Genomic DNA, 15,628 nt, shown 5'->3' with positions numbered 1-15,628 from the left:
TCAGACAACACAAAGAGCTGAAAATCCCTCGCCTAACAACACTCCCAATGCTCTCCTTGCTCTGTAACCCTGTCACTGGGTGCGTATCTATCAGTTCAAAGCAGCTGGTGACAAGGAGATTAAAAACTGCAGGGTTTGGGGTGAGAAGAGGATGTATACAGAAACTTTGTCTCTTGCCTCCTGCACCCCATAGTTCATCCACAACTCCCCCAATATGTCTCTTACATTCCTTGGGCACCAAAGAAATCTCTCACTTTGCTTCCCAATCACTGCTTTATCTCTTCTATGTAATAAAAATCAAAACTCTTTCCAAGCCCTTCTGTGTTCTCCTCAAATCCATCATCACAGAAGTGCAAGGCAGTTTCACCCAGGTTCAGAAGGATATACGTTCTTTTTGCATTTGTGACTTTTCATCCAAAGAGTTTTGGCCCCCCTGTAGGCATGGTTTTCTCACCGGCTACAAATTTTTTATCCTCCTGACCATTTCTCCTACAGTCAATTCAATTCAGCACTCTAGAAACCATAAATTTGCTTTTTAACCTTGAAGCCAAGAGCAGCTACACATTTGTGTTCTCCCTACAATAAAAGATGTTTCCCTTATGACCATGGCAGAGTCATCCACTTCTCTACATGGCAGTATATCTAAATGCTTGCAGTGACATGAAAACAGGTTCAATTCACATGTTACTTTGGTATCAGAGATTATTTTATCTGCAATCGCTTGCACTTCCAAATCACCACCAACACCCCACATTCTTGAAGCATCGTGATTGATCTAACCCTGTAAGGAATCTGCCACAAGCTGAACTGCACAGCACACACAAGGAGATGCATCTGTTTCCATTTCAGATATTAACTTAATCAAATATTCAGAAGTTAGTTATTCGTGCATCTGGAATCCCTCATAAAATCTGAATGAGTTATAAAACACATTTATTTCAATTGGGACTAAATTCTAAGGAAGCCTAGGCATTTTCACACTCACCATTTTGCAGAAAAGAAAATTGGAAGGCACAGTTTATGCATTCCCAAAGGCTAAAAATTACTTGGGGTTTCTGATGTTCCATCCATTATCTTGTATTGCAGTTCAAAACGTTATACCTCAGAGCTCCACCAGTACTTTCTTTGCTGCCTGCCAACCAAAGCTTATCACGACACAATTTCAAACTATGTATTTCTGACTCATTTCTCCTTCTGTAAGCAGAAATGAGGCACTCAGCTTGTAGAGGAAACAGGATGGGGTAGAAATCTAAAACTAAAACGTTTCAATGTTAGTGTCTCTCCATACCTTTGGGGGTGGGGAGTCATTTTAAAGAGCTAGTGAAAACACACAATAATCAGTACTTCAGAAAGTCGTAATTCAGAAGCATCATTGCCAGGAATAAAACAGAGACCCTATTGTTAAAGCTCACTCAAACAATGAAGTGCCCCTGCTTTTACACTGGAGAATTCCTGAAGCAGCATTAACTTTTCTCTCAAGAGTTTCTTTATATATTTCCAGATTTCTTACACTGCGCAATACAACTGGACAATGTGGGAACACTAGGCACAGAGTGGAACAACTGTAATAACCTTCAAAAAGAGCCAGTGCACAATGGACAAAGTGCATCAAAAAAGAAACACTGCCAGGTTCTGAAAATATCTGAACCACACCTGTACCTCTCTTCTTTAAAGAACACCACAAAACGGAAGCTGCAGACTTTAAATCTGCAAGGCATTTATGTTACTATCCACCTCTTAAATACGCATTCTGGTCTCCAAATGGCTATCCCTTAAGACCAAAGAATATTCTATTATTCTAACAGAGAAAATAATCCCAACATGCCTTGGGATGGCCACTGACCAAATGGCAACACACCACCTTGTTGGAAGTCCCAGTAACCAGCCAATATGGTGCAAGGAATTTTACTGCATATCTACACCCAATCAGAAAACCAAGGAAGGAGAGCAGGTGTAAAATTCCCATCACAGAAGGGGCTGCTAGAAATTATTGACTCTGCAAATGGTTCTATGCCCTCCAGGGTAAATGACTGGCTAGTAGGGGGCAGGTTCAACTACAAGGAAGCTTCTTCTTCTGCCCCAAATCTACTCTAGTTGGTCAGGAGAACCCATAGAACAACATGTGATGGCGGGTGGGGGGAAAGAGGAGATCATTCCGTAAAGCAAGCCGAAATACTTACGGTGATGGAACAATCTCCTCAGTGCTACAAGGAATTCCACCCTATTTCCAAAAAGAACAAACAAAATTCTCCATTTGCTGCCCACAAATCCACCAAGCATCACCCCTGTGCTTTACAAGAATGTATTTCACTTAGAACTCTAGCCATCCCTTTAAAAAAAAAAGCATTTTGCCTGCAAGGCTGAAGAAATGAATTTGAATATGGAACATGAAAGATTTGGCATGAGTTAGTGCTAATGGATCAGTCACACCTGTTCCTTTATTATTTTCTTCACAGAAAAGGATCTTTGAGAGTGAGCTCTGAGGGAGGAACTGGCTATGGTATGACAAGATTTTGAACAGCAGCCATTCTGACAAAACCCCACAGGATTCCCAGCCTCAGCAGTAATGACTCACTTGCGATAAATAATCCTTTATTTCAAAAGTTTCCAAGTTTGTACACAAGACTCCCCCCCCCCCCCGTGATTTTTTTCAGATTTGTAGCAATAACATATAACCATTAAGCAGAAAGGAGCCATTTACATTTTATCCAGAAGACACAGCAAGGGAAAAGAATGGAAAAATAGCTTACATATATATATATTTGGGTTGTGTACAGAAAAAACCCACCTCATAGGCTTGGCTATGGCTTCGTAGCTCAGATTAGCATCATATTTTGCCTCAGATCCAAGGCAGAGGTCATCTTGCCATATTTCCCAAAGTCTGAGATGTCTTCCCCTTGACTATAATAATAATAAAAATAGCCCAATATATTTCCTAAGTCTTGAAGTCAGCCAGCTTCACCTCGGACTCAAGCTGCCTTGGATTCTAAGGCGGTCCAAGTACCTCCAAGGAAGAGATTCTTGCCTCTGACTTGCATCTCATCCAAGGCCAAGGCACAGCCCTAATAAAATACTGGTGTTAGTTAATTACATTTAACACCTTGTCCACAGCCAACATTTCACATTTTTAAAAATGTATGGTGGATTGGTATGTTTCCACTGTAAAACACTTCCCATACGATTTGTGAGTAGGGGCTTGTGTTTGAAAAGAACTGAAGATAGCAACTGTATGAAAAGAAGGGTTTGTTGTTCCTGCAAACAAAATTCATAATACTTATAATATACAGCTTTTTAAGGTTTAAGAATTTATAAAGCCTCACAAAACAAGCAGCGGGGGAATCTTCTCCCAAGTTGCAAAGTCTTCACCAGGTAGCGACGGGATTGGCTTTATATTTCCTGTAATCATCCATGCAGAAAAATGCAAGCTCCGTTTCATTTGCTGAAAGGAAAAATATTGAGCGTGTTTCGTGAAAACATTAATTTTCAAGCCACAGAACGTTAGATTAACATTAATTAGAATCACAGATGGTGCTGAATACTCTATGGTTCAAGGCTATTGCTAGTTATTCACTTGTTTGTTTTTACATCAGATCCAAATAGCAAGAATGTGCTTAGTACACCCAACCCCAAAAGCATACTACAGCCAGGGGCAAGAACAGCACCCTTCTTAAAAGGCACCATTTTAAAACAAGGGCTATGAAACCATTTGCAGAGCATTCCATAAATAAATCCAGTGCTTCTCTTCAGAATACATGGGAAAATAACAAAGTTCCTCATTCTGTTTCGCGGGAGGGGGGGATATCCCCCTGAAATTAACCTGTAGCCATAATAATTTAATACTTAGAGGATGAGTAGAATATTTTACAGATCACTTTACATTCTCCCTCATGACCCATAAAAAAACGTGCGTCTGAGGGAGCTAATTTTTTTGCCCTGCCAATGATTAATTCATGAGGCTTCAACAATATGCAAAGTGAAAGACACAAATTGGCTTCTCCAGCAATACCTTCAAATGCCTCTAATTATCCACAGGGGATATGGCAGAGCTGAAGGACCCGCAAAGGTTCAGAGCAGCCACAATTCTTCCCACCAGCGGGTCAAGGACTTCCTCTTCTAAAACAGTAAGTCAGCAACATTACTAATTCAGAGCGGGGGATGGAGCTGACGGAAAGCCATCACAATTAAGAGACGTCGGATTCTTTTGAAGTGGCAAGCCACGACTAAGTTCCACCGGTTTTATTTTTTTTGATAAACTAAACCAGAAGTTAATGAAGTCTGCCTGTGTAATGCAAAACAGGAGCGAGGGACGGCAACTCTGAATATTGGCTAGGATGCCTGCGGAAACTGGGGGCAAGGGAAAGTGAGGAAGATACAGCAGCAGTTCCCAAACTTTTTTGCCCTCCCCCCTGGACCTCTTAAAAATGGTTGAGGGTCTTGGTGGGTCACTTAATCATATTTTTTCTTCCTTTTTTCACAATTGTAATGTGCTGTGTTGTAATTCTTAATTGTATTTCTATTGCTTCTTTTATTTCTTATATGGCGTTTTATTGAATGCCATAAAATTCTACAGCATTCAAATTCTAAATGTTCCTCACAGGCCCGCTGCAAACCATCTGAATGAAGCTCGTGGACCACAGTTTGGGAACCTCTGTCATTCAATATACAGTGGTACCTTGGGTTAAGAATTTAATTCGTTCTGGAGGTCCGTTCTTAACCTCAAGTACCACTTTAGCTAATGGGGCCTCCCGCTGCCACCGCACGATTTCTGTTCTCATCCTGAAGCAAAGTTCTTAACCCGAGGTACTATTTCTGGGTTAGCGGAGTCTGTAATCTGAAGCGTCTGTAACCTGAAGTGTCTGTAACCCGAGGTACCACTGTACTTGCAAAACAAAAGGGAGATGGTGGGATGCTGCCTTAAGTCAAGGCGGACCACTGGTCCATTTAGCTCAGTATTGCCGGCAGCAGCTCTCGCAAGGTTTCTGGCAGAGCTTCTTCACATGCTGGGGATTGAATCTTCTGCAAGCCACCCTGAGACCTCTGGAGATAGGGCAGAATATAAATTCAATAAATAAATAAAATAAATCTTCAACCTTCTGCATGCAAAGCAGATGCTCTACCACTGAGTTCCAGCCCTTCCCCACGAGACAGTTAAGCCTCATTTATCAGACAATTGTTGCCAATTAAAAAAAAGTTAATTCTCCCAAGCACTTCCAGGTATAGGGCCTGTTTCTACAGGGTGAGTCCTTTAAAAGAGGCCCCATGGATACAGAGTAAATATGTTCCATGGGGCCTCTTTTAAAAGACTCACCCTGTATATAACATTTCACTCCTGGTTTTATAACCTGGGAGAAATAAGCAGCAAGCTTCAGGTTCACACACTGACCCCCACTGTCCACTCCCTCAAGAACCACATTTCTTTGAATGCAGGATCTTTCTGGTTTAGTTACTAGAGCCTCCTTGTGACAAGGAGACGGTCGTCTTCAAAAGCAACTACTCTACTCTGAACTTTAAAATGGTAAGCGCAATGCCGGTGGTGAACAAAAGAGGTTCAAAGACTCTCTCAAGGCAAATCTTTAAAAATGTAGTATAAACACCAAAAACTGGGAAACACTGGCATGCGAGCGCTCCAGTTGGGGAACAGCCTTTACCAAAGGTGTCATGGCTTTTGAAGATGCTCAAACTCAGAATGAAAGGGAGAAACGTGCTAAGAGGAAGGCACGCTTGGCAAACCCTTACCGTGATCAACTCCCGCCCGGAAATCTATGTCCCTGCTGTGAAAGGACATGTGGATCCAGAACTGGCCTCCACAGTCACTTATGGACTCACTGTTAAAACTGTGTTTATGGAAGACAATCTTACTTGGCTACAAGTGATCGCCAAAGAAGCAGCAGCAGCAGCACAGGTTGAGAAGTAGGTAACTTGTGGCACTCCTGATGCTGCAGCCCTGGTTTCTGGCCAAGCATGTTGGGCTTTTAGAAGTTGGGAGTCCAACAGCAGCTGGAAGGCTGCAAGTTTCTGCACCCCTGCCATAAAGGAAGGATGCATTTCCCAGCTTCAGAAAGTAGAGAACGCAAAGGTCCATATCCCCTCCTCTGTATCTTCTTGGGCTACATCACTAGCCAAACCAAAATAGTAAAAAGGGGCAGTGATGACAGCCCTCTATATCTGACTCAATTCAATCATAGAATCTTTTTAAAAGTGCCCAAGTCTCTTAGCTTTTCAATTTAATTGTTCAATTTGATTGTTCAATTCAAATTCAATTCATTAAGTGTTTCACCAGCTGAGAACCCCATTCTGGGGGATGGTTGAACATAATTCTTCCACTTCATGAAGCAAAATTTCTATGGTCCAAATATTCAGGCAAAAGGTATACAGCTTCCTTTAATGCTTGCCTCCTACATCTCCACCATGAGAAGACTGGCCTAAGAAAGCCAATCTCACAAGACAGCAAAAAAGCATTTAGGTCAGGCAACCCCCAAACTCGGCCCTCCAGATGTTTGGGGACTACAATTCCCATCATCCCTGACCACTGGTCCTGTTAGCTAGGGATGATGGGAGTTGTAGTCTCAAAACATCTGGAGGGCCGAGTTTGGGCATGTCTGATTTAGGTTCTTACAGGACTCATCTGTTCCAGGGCTTTCGTTGAGAGTATACCTACATAGCAGCTGCCCATGTTTCTGGTTCAGTGCAGATGATAATAATTCTGGAGCTTTCCCCCCCGCTCCATGCAAAGTTTTCCATTTCCTTAAGTTCATTAGCAACAATTAATGGATGCCAATTGCAAATACGGGAACTGGCAGCTTCAAAGTAGTTGGATTTGCTTACAAAATCCAAGTAGCATCAGCATGCGAAGTCAGGTCACTCTCTTGGGCGCCATAACATTTTCCAATGATAATTACCCTTTACAAATTAGCCGAATATGCAAATTAGCCTAAATGAGCCAATTCAAACATTTCTGGAAAGCCCACATCCCTATTACTCTGTTTATAACCACAGTCATTCCCTCCATTCCTGATGTTTACACTGTGAGTGCCATTGCTTATGTAGCCAAAATGCTACCGTCAGAGGGCAAGAAGGGGTGGAAGGAGGGGGACTGAAAAGTTTGAAGAGGTGCAAAAAGCTTTAGGAAGGGAGAGAGAAGCCCTAAGGGGGATAAGAGCCCAAAACAATCCAATGAGGGCTGCGTATGCTCAGAGACCATGGAATGCTGACTGTCGGAGAGAGGCAGGAAAAACTGGAGAGATGGGATGGAACAGCCACCTCCATGCTGTAATATTTTGCTGCAGATCCCACCGGTGTTCCACTAAACAGCTGCTTTAGAACACTTCTAAGAAACAAAGGAAATTTTCCCTTACAGTAGCAAAAGCATATTTCTGCCAGGAGAAAAAGGCCAGCCATGCAGATACAGCGTATCATTGTCTCATAATGAAGCTCCCCTATAGATGCAGAGCTTTTAACAACACTGCATCAGCTTTCCAGTCAGGTGCCCTCCTTGTGTTTTGCACTACAACTCCCATGATCCCCCACCAGCAAGAGCTAAGGATGATGGAGAGTTGTAGTGCCAAACATCTGGAAATACCAGGTTGGGATCTTATCAACCCCCAAATTAATTGAATGCAGAAATGCCCTAACACACCTTACTGATTTAATATTTAAAATCTCTTCATCATGTAATACATTTTATTGCTGAATATGTAAGTGAGTGTATAGAGACAAGGGATAAAACAAGCACCATTAGCTGTACTGCTGGATAAGTGTTTAATGGTTATTGTATTTGTACTTGTTTAAAAACCACTAAAATTTTGTTTTAAAATACATATATTTAAAATCTCAGCAGTTAACTGGGAAGCTTACTGGTCCAGTAAACAAAAGACCAGAACCTAGTGCTCGTCTTGTGCTATCAGTAAGCCTGAGTAGTTTGACTACCTCACAGGCCAGCCAGAGTATCAACCCAAAAGCTTACTTTTCTTTTTCGTATAACGTGAATCGAATGAGATGTGATCTCTACCTGCTCAACGAATGTTTCAGAAGTTCAGCTGGCTTATGTGGAGCAAAAGTTTACACCCACCCAGCGGACACCTGGTTTGCCACACAACACTGTTACCTTGCATTTATCGCTGCATGACATGGCCTATGGCACTTCCCAATCAGGAAGCAAGCAAATGTGTTCCAATATTCCCTTTTTATACTTGTATTCCCTCTCAAGTGATCTTGGTGACTCTCCAGAACTGCACATTATTGAACAGGCTCTCCTCATTACTCCTCACTAGTTACACTGCTTAAATTTCCAACCAAAGCATCAGTGTAAACGTCGCTGAAAAGATGAGGCAGGCACGGTACGAATAACCAAGCTGTCAGTCATTTAAAATTACCCTCAACAGAATTCCAAGCATAACCTTTTTATTTCGCGGTGGGGACGGGACGACAGAGGGAATACCCCCATTAGCATTCTGAAGAGAGGTACATGGGGCCCTCGAACCCAATGATTTGAATGTACGTTAAGCACACATACACACTGGTCCTCAATAATAGTCAGGTTGCGTATGGAACATCAGGTTTAGCATTTGCTTTTCAGCAGGCTATCCAAACATAATCAGCCAGGATAATGACAAGAACAACGAGCTGAGGCTTCAGTCAATCCCAGCCCACTACCAACCTATGCCAGCGGCTTTCAGGGTGCTGTCCTCTGCCAAAATGAGTTTGTCATCATCTTCTAAACTCACGACGAGTTCATTGGTCTAGAAATGGAGGGGGAGGAGCGGATGAAAATAAATACGGAGTAGTCAAATAACATTATATCCTACTAGAAGGCAGGCACCTTCCAGCATGAACAAATTAAATTTAGAGAGAATTAGGAGGGGAGTGAGCAGTCATAAGATGTACCTTAGAGCCATGCGCCTGGTGAAGAATCTTCATTGTATCTGAAAGAGATTGCTTGCTTTGAGATAGTTTTTTTGTTTCTTCTACTGGGCATTTAGCTATAATGCTCCATCTAAGGTCTTGTGCATCACACCATACATTCTTCCCGCACATTTGTTACCTTGCAATATTTTTCTTCTTATTTTGCTTCTCTCAACTAGAATTGGACAGGCAGTACAACATCATCACAATCCTAGAAAATCCCTCTGAATTCAACAGAGACTTGTTCTTTACAAGCTCAAAAATACTAATGGAATCAGCTGTAGAAGGTTTATATACTTAGAAACATGCAATCTAATCTCACATCCATTAAGCCTTGAACACAAACGCCGAGCAGAATCCTTAAGACTACTCAAAAATACAAATAAATTAAAAACCCAGTTGACAGTATAGGCTGCAGAATTCAAGCCACAAAATGAATCTGAATTTCCAATCGCAGTTTTGATTAGTAGTTATATGGTTTAAAAGTAAAATCTCACACACACACAGAAAGCAGGTCCCTTTTTAAACTGTTAATCAGAAGTTGTGTGATACGAGATCATCTTTCTTCCTAATATAATCACAGTTTCCCAATCCGGATTGGAGGCAACCTCAGAATACATCCCTACTTGATAAACCTCTACTTGCACCAAACATGCTGAATTGTGCATGAAATATAAAAGCTGGTGGTGTTTGCTAAGGACACTCACTGAGGACCTTTTATACCAAACAGAGAGGCCACATTACAACTGACTTTTTCTTTATCTTTGCAAAGTAAGTGGCAATCACCTATTTAAAGTAATCTCAGTAAAAATATGAAACAACCACCATGTCTTGCAATTGCTATACTGTTGCTGAACGTCCAGCCTACCTATCGGTGTTTTCAGGAAAGTCATACCCTCAAGCTATGAGCAGCATTTTATTTTAAAGTAGGTGTGCTTCAAATGGCTGCTTTTTCTGATAATTGCACTCTGGTTTCTTATTATCAATACCTGCTTATTATGTTATGCATTAGCAAAGCAAGGCAAAAGGCAAATGTTCACAACCAAAAAACCACCCATCCATTAGCTAAACTGCTGTTTTCTTGCCGACAGTTAGTGAAGAACTATAATGGATTGGGTGGGAGAGGGCGAAACCTGTCAGTTTCGGTTCTCAGTTTCTTATTTTTTCAATCTTAAACTCAGTTCTCCAAGATGCTGCAGCAGTTTGCAATTTTTTCATAAAAATTAAGTGCTATGATCATTAAAATTTAGTGCTATTGTTTCATTAAAATTTTAATGCTATTTTCACCTAATGTACACATTTTGCAAGGATTTTTTCCTAATATGGTACTGAATGTTTTGCATGCTGTTTTCACTAATATATTCATTTTTATACACATTTCCCCAGCTATGTGCATGTTTGTAAACACTGGTTAGAGAACTTTGTTTCAGAAAATGCAAATTTGATACATTCAGCATTAAAGGCAAACTGAATTCAGTTTCTCCCCCTATCCCAAGACAGGGCTGAACTGCAAAGCACTGCAACTAGTAACCACTACAAATGTCCCCTGTAACTCCTGAGCCAAGCCTAGATCTTCTTGACAACAAGCAAGAGAAACCTGCTGTTTAATTGTTGCTCCCTGAAAGTTGAAAGTTTTCAAAATGTCAGATTCCGAGCTAGATATATTATATATACTATATTGCCAAATCAAATATATTTGATTTTGCAGCCCAAATCCTGTTTGTTTTCAATGATTAATAAAATACTTTGCTTTAATTTTATATCCGTTTCACAAATTCATACTTAAGCTCTTTCCTGTTTACCTCCAGCCTCATTCCCACTCTCTTCTTATTTACTATGTAAATTCTTTCCACACATAAGCCTCTCATTCCATGCTTCTTGCTCCTGCTTGGCTACCCCTTCTGACCTCACAATTAGTTGCTGGATATTGAAATGCAGAAGCACGGAGGAAACTGCAGTTTCAAAGGATTGTGGGTCATGAGCAGCACTTCAACATGTGAGGCGAGTTTAAAAGGCACTTAAGGAAGATGATAAAAAAATTAATACCCAAAAGACAATGCTGCCAATTAACACCAGCATGAATAATCTGCAGGCTAATACTGAAATGAATTCCAAGATGTACAACGGTTTAATTATTCCATGAGGTAAAGCTTAAACTGTCATGGAACCAAAACTCCCAATTATTTTCCAGCCCAACCTCTACATCCAGCTTCCCCTCACAAAATACCAAAATGGGAATCTAATTAGGTCCCCTCCAGATGTTGTTGAACTACATCTTCCATCATCCCTCACCAAGCTAGCTGAGGCTCATGGGAGTTGTAGTCCAACAACATCCAGAGGGCATCACAGGCTAACCCCGATGCAAATAAACCAATTTAATGGAAGTGCAAGGAAAGATACATACCATATCTATATTTTTTAAAAGGAGGTGGAAGTCCTGTCCTTAATACCACATCTAGAAAAAAAATGTTGAAAAGGAACATTAACCATTTTCACTTGGATTTAACAAGATACACACAATGGGTAAAACTCAACACTGCACTCTTCCAATTGTTCCATCTGTACAAGCATTTCAGCTTTCCAGGTGGAGCAATCATCCCTCCTTCCCCTGCACACTCTTTTGAGGGTTCTCCCAAGCCCCCCAGAGCCAGTTTGGGGGGGGCATGGGGAGAAGATGGGGGAAGCCCCAATTCACAAACAGAAGTTCTTGCCCTGGGCATTGGCTTTAAGTGAATCCTGCCCACAGTTATTATCTGTTCTTAGAACCAGCAGCACAGTCCTATGCATGTCTACACAAAAATATGTTCATCTGAGTCCAATGGAGCTTACTCCCAAGTAAGTGCTCCTGCAGTCCAAGTCATACAAATCAATGGAATCCCAAGTTCCAAAAAAAAAAACATGGAAAAGGCTTATAGTGGCATATTAAGTGTACCAAAGGATGTTTGAAATTACAGGTTAAAATCATGCACAATACATCCCAGTATCTGTGAAAAGTCATCATAATCCCATGAATTCCATCCACACTGTTACAGTGGTACCTCGGGTTAAGTACTTAATTTGTTCCGGAGGTCCGTTCTTAACCTGAAACTGTTCTTAACCTGAAGCACCACTTTAGCTAATGAGGCCTCCTGCTGCCGCTGCACCACCGGAGCACAATTTCTGTTCTCATCCTGAAGCAAAGTTCTTAACCCAAGGTACTATTTCTGGGTTAGTGGAGTCTGTAACCTGAAGCGTATGTAACCTGAAGAATATGTAACCCGAGGTACCCCTGTAGATCCATAACTGCAGGAAGCCTTATATGTGACATGTCTCTGAGAAGCTGAGGGTCCTCTGAAGGATGAGCAATAGAATGGAACCTACGGATGCCTAGGGCGTTGTTCATCCAGGCGATGACATAGTAAAAACATAGGAAGTTGCCTTATACCAAATCAGACCATTGGGTTCATCTATCCTAGTATCATGAACACTAATTGGCTTTCTAGGGGTTCAGGAAGGAGCTTTTCCCAGCACTACCTAGAGATGCCAGGGATTGAACTTGGTACCTTTTGCATGCAAAGCACTAGGCTACAGCTCTTCCCTGGGGCCTATCAGCATGGGGCAGTGTCCCCCCACTTCCCCCCCCCCGCCACATGTTCCTTGGCACACCAAGAAGCACTAGCCAGCCATAACAGTTTCTTACCATTCTTCACAAATTCAATAAACTCTCCGACAGTCTGATCCAGAGTAACATAATGGTACACAACAGGTTTAAAATTACGGTGCTCAAAGGAGCGAACTAGACGAACAGTGACAGTAACGTCTTCTGATGACATGTGAGTTATCCAACAAGTACCTGGAAGGCAAAAATGTAAAGCAACATAATGAAGGAGCTTGCTTTTGGAAAAAACAAGAGCATAAGGTCCTAGCATTGGGTACAATCAATGTTTCAGTAGCAAAAAACTTCAAGTTCTTTTGTTTATTTGTTTAAGATGTATTCCAGCGTTGTACATAAAAGAATTGTACCCAAAATGCATATTGATATCTAAGCAGAACTTTATATATATATATATATATATATATATATACACACATACATATATATATATATATATATATATATATATATACATACACACACACACACACACACACAAAGAGCAGCCCCTAGGGGCTAACAATTGGCAGGGTTGTAGTAGACAGCAAAGGGGAATTTAACCCATCCCTGCCCTGTGGAATACTGTATCATTCTTTTGAATCTAGCATTTGCCCTGGAAGGATTCCCCTCCGGTACCAATTGAGGATTGTACTCACTTTCAAGTGAACAAAATTTATATACCGCTTGACTGCAATAAAACCTCTAAGCAGTTGACAATAAGTAACCTATTGAAGCAAATCTAAAATGGTGACTTGCAGGCACTATTGTGTTAATAATATTTATTAAATTTCTATACTGCCCTCCATCCTGAGATCACAGGGAGGTTTACAATATAAAACACAAAAATACATAGCATAATAACAAACAAACAAAAAAATACCCCTGCTGTTCAAAAGGCCAGATTGTTTAATCAGTGATTTAGCAAAGTTTTTACAATATTCATTCTTGTGCCACTTCCAGTTTGTTGTAATACCGTTTGTACTTGTAAACAGATGTTTCATTTACTTGCTGTACCTTATTTGCTAGAATATACTATTTTGTCGTTTTAACCATTTAAGTAAAAGGGTGTTTGTTTAAGAATCACATCGGTTGCCCCACCCACTTTTGGTCTGGCACGTTCAGAGCATCATGCAAGCTACACCAATACCACATGGTGGCATAAATAATGTTTAGTAAAAGTCATGCTGCGCTGTGTCTAACTAAGACACTTAGTTTTTAGCACCATGAACTGTACATTTGCTCATAATGCACAAATACAAACGTTGTACTCTCCCAGATACTATTTTTCGCTACACACAATGTACCAGGGCACTGGGGTCGGAGCCACCCAACCCAAATCTCCCTGAGTATCACTCCAAACTCTATTTTTATTTTATTTTATTGGTCTCTTGCTCAATGGTGCAGCGGTGCAGTGACGAAGCACCGCCACTTAGCTCAGAGTGGTGAAATCACCTTATGGCGGGCGCCAATATATAAATAATTGCGTCAATCCTCTGCAAAACCACTATAGCGACCAACCAAAGTGTCAAACAGAACGTGGAGCAATTCTGCGCTTGACACCATTCTCATGTCAGGCTAGGAAATGTAATTCTTGCTGCTACTGGGAATCCCCGACCAACTCGCACGACGAATCCCGCTCTCCTCATGCTCCACTTTGCCTCACCGGCGCTCCAGGCAAACGCCTTCCCTCCAAACACGTGGCCCAATCTCAGGCAGAGGTCTTCCACTTCCTGGTACTGTACTTAGACGCCGCGTTTCCCCGGCTGCCTCCAGACACAGCCTCGCCTCCTCTGCAAACGCCTTCAACGAACTCGCCAACGATTGGCTGTCGCGAGCACATTTCTCCCGCCCTACTGGCGGAGTTGCGTCGCCCACTGGCCCCTTTATAATTGACGGCAACTTTGCCCATAGAGAGAGCAAAACCCATGGCCGGTTAACACTATATGGGAAATATAGAGATATGGAACTTGTAGAAAGCTTAACCTGCAATCTTATATACATACACGTTCTTGAAACTCAGAGAGGTTTACATACGTGTTTCATGTTCTCTGCTTTATTTGGGATTTGCACTGTACAGCGGAATCTGTTGGGAGCTGCCCGGAGTTGCTAGGGAAACCCAGCCAGATGAGCGGGGTATAATTTTTTTTTATTATTATTATTATTATTATTATTATTATTATTATTATTATTATTATTCACGTTTACATTCGCGTGAAAAGTGCAATCAGAATTTTAAAATGTATTAAAATTGTTTTGCGGTACAGTCCATTCTCCCCATTGTTGCAGGTTGGGGAGAAGGCTGTGGCCAATAGTGGCTTATGACAACCCTGCAGTGTAGCCCACTGTTAATACTGCAAAACGCTCCTTTCGTCGCAGCAAATATTTAATGCGCTGAAGTTGCCTTGAGACACCCACTTCCAACCCAAATCAACCGCTCAGTTTCATATTAAAATAGCATGATTTACGGTCTACGGAGACGGGAACAATCTTCTCCTTTGGCGAGGTGGGGTCTAGAGCTTGAAGCTGCGCGTTCAGCATTCCCTTTCGACTGCAGGCGCTTCTCTTTTCGGGCGGGCGCCCCCTCGCCTAATTACGCTTATTATCCAGAGGCCGCCGTCATTAACGTTGATATACTTCCGGTTGTCGACTAGTCCGTTCCGGTTGTCGACTAGACCCTCCATGTGCGGGTCAAGAATGGGGGAAGCCGCGCATTGATAGAAATCATGACATTTTCTCAGCATAGTCTGCATCTATCAATTAGGGCAATTTCCATGATTTGAAATTGCTAAACAAGAGTTCTTACCCCAGATAAGAACCGTAGCTATTCTGAGCATGCAGTTTTGCTTAAGAACATAAAAAAAGAAACCCCGGCTTGCAAAGTCCACCTATCGTAGCATTACCTCTGCAAACGAAAAAACAAGCCAGCAGGCGCTGGACGGTCCAGTAATAATCGCGGCTGCCTGCTTATTAAAGTTCGAATTAAGCTCAGGATGCATGCACGCGCACGACTTCCGAAAGTCCTTATGTGCAGCCCGCAGCTTCCTCGATAGACGTCATCGTTGTTGTTGCTTTTCCCCCATCCCCCCAAAATAC

General features: G+C 41.7%; 1 protein-coding gene across 5 annotated transcripts; it reads right to left on the bottom strand.

The window, feature by feature from the left end:
* Positions 1-2,728: 2,728 nt before the first annotated feature.
* Positions 2,729-15,184, bottom strand: C1H2orf76 (chromosome 1 C2orf76 homolog). 5 transcript variants are annotated; one of them, XM_053404852.1, is made up of 7 exons: positions 15,001-15,128; positions 14,199-14,474; positions 12,581-12,733; positions 11,306-11,356; positions 8,884-8,921; positions 8,657-8,738; positions 2,729-3,439 (listed from the first exon to the last, which is right to left on the bottom strand). In XM_053404852.1, the coding sequence occupies exons 3-7, from the start codon at positions 12,711-12,713 to the stop codon at positions 3,363-3,365; spliced, it is 381 nt and encodes a 126-aa protein (XP_053260827.1). In that variant the 5' UTR covers positions 12,714-12,733; positions 14,199-14,474; positions 15,001-15,128; the 3' UTR covers positions 2,729-3,362. The 5 variants fall into 5 exon arrangements, with proteins under 5 accessions (XP_053260827.1, XP_053260818.1, XP_053260835.1 ...); XM_053404843.1 differs by lacking the exon at positions 14,199-14,474 and having other exon boundaries at positions 15,001-15,178; XM_053404860.1 differs by lacking the exons at positions 14,199-14,474; positions 15,001-15,128 and adding an exon at positions 13,988-14,191.
* Between the last annotated feature and the right edge of the window lie 444 nt (positions 15,185-15,628).

This window comes from Podarcis raffonei, chromosome 1 (assembly GCF_027172205.1).
Source record: "Podarcis raffonei isolate rPodRaf1 chromosome 1, rPodRaf1.pri, whole genome shotgun sequence".
In the NCBI taxonomy this organism is placed as follows: Eukaryota; Metazoa; Chordata; class Lepidosauria; order Squamata; family Lacertidae; genus Podarcis; species Podarcis raffonei.
The sequence above is the reverse complement of the archived record's forward strand: the minus strand, read 5'-3'. Positions and strand labels throughout refer to the sequence as shown.

What these genes read in the sequence shown, in the direction of transcription:
- C1H2orf76 (XM_053404843.1), bottom strand. Translation starts at nt 15,073, where the DNA reads ATGCTGAACGCGCAGCTTCAAGCTCTAGACCCCACCTCGCCAAAGGAG. An exon ending in TGTTCCCGTCTCCGTAGACC is followed by an intron (nt 12,734 to 15,000) that starts GTAAATCATGCT and finishes TTTGCCTTCCAG; the next exon opens with GTACTTGTTGGATAACTCAC. An exon ending in TTTTAAAAAATATAGATATG is followed by an intron (nt 8,922 to 11,305) that starts GTATGTATCTTT and finishes AATCTCTTTCAG; the next exon opens with ATACAATGAAGATTCTTCAC.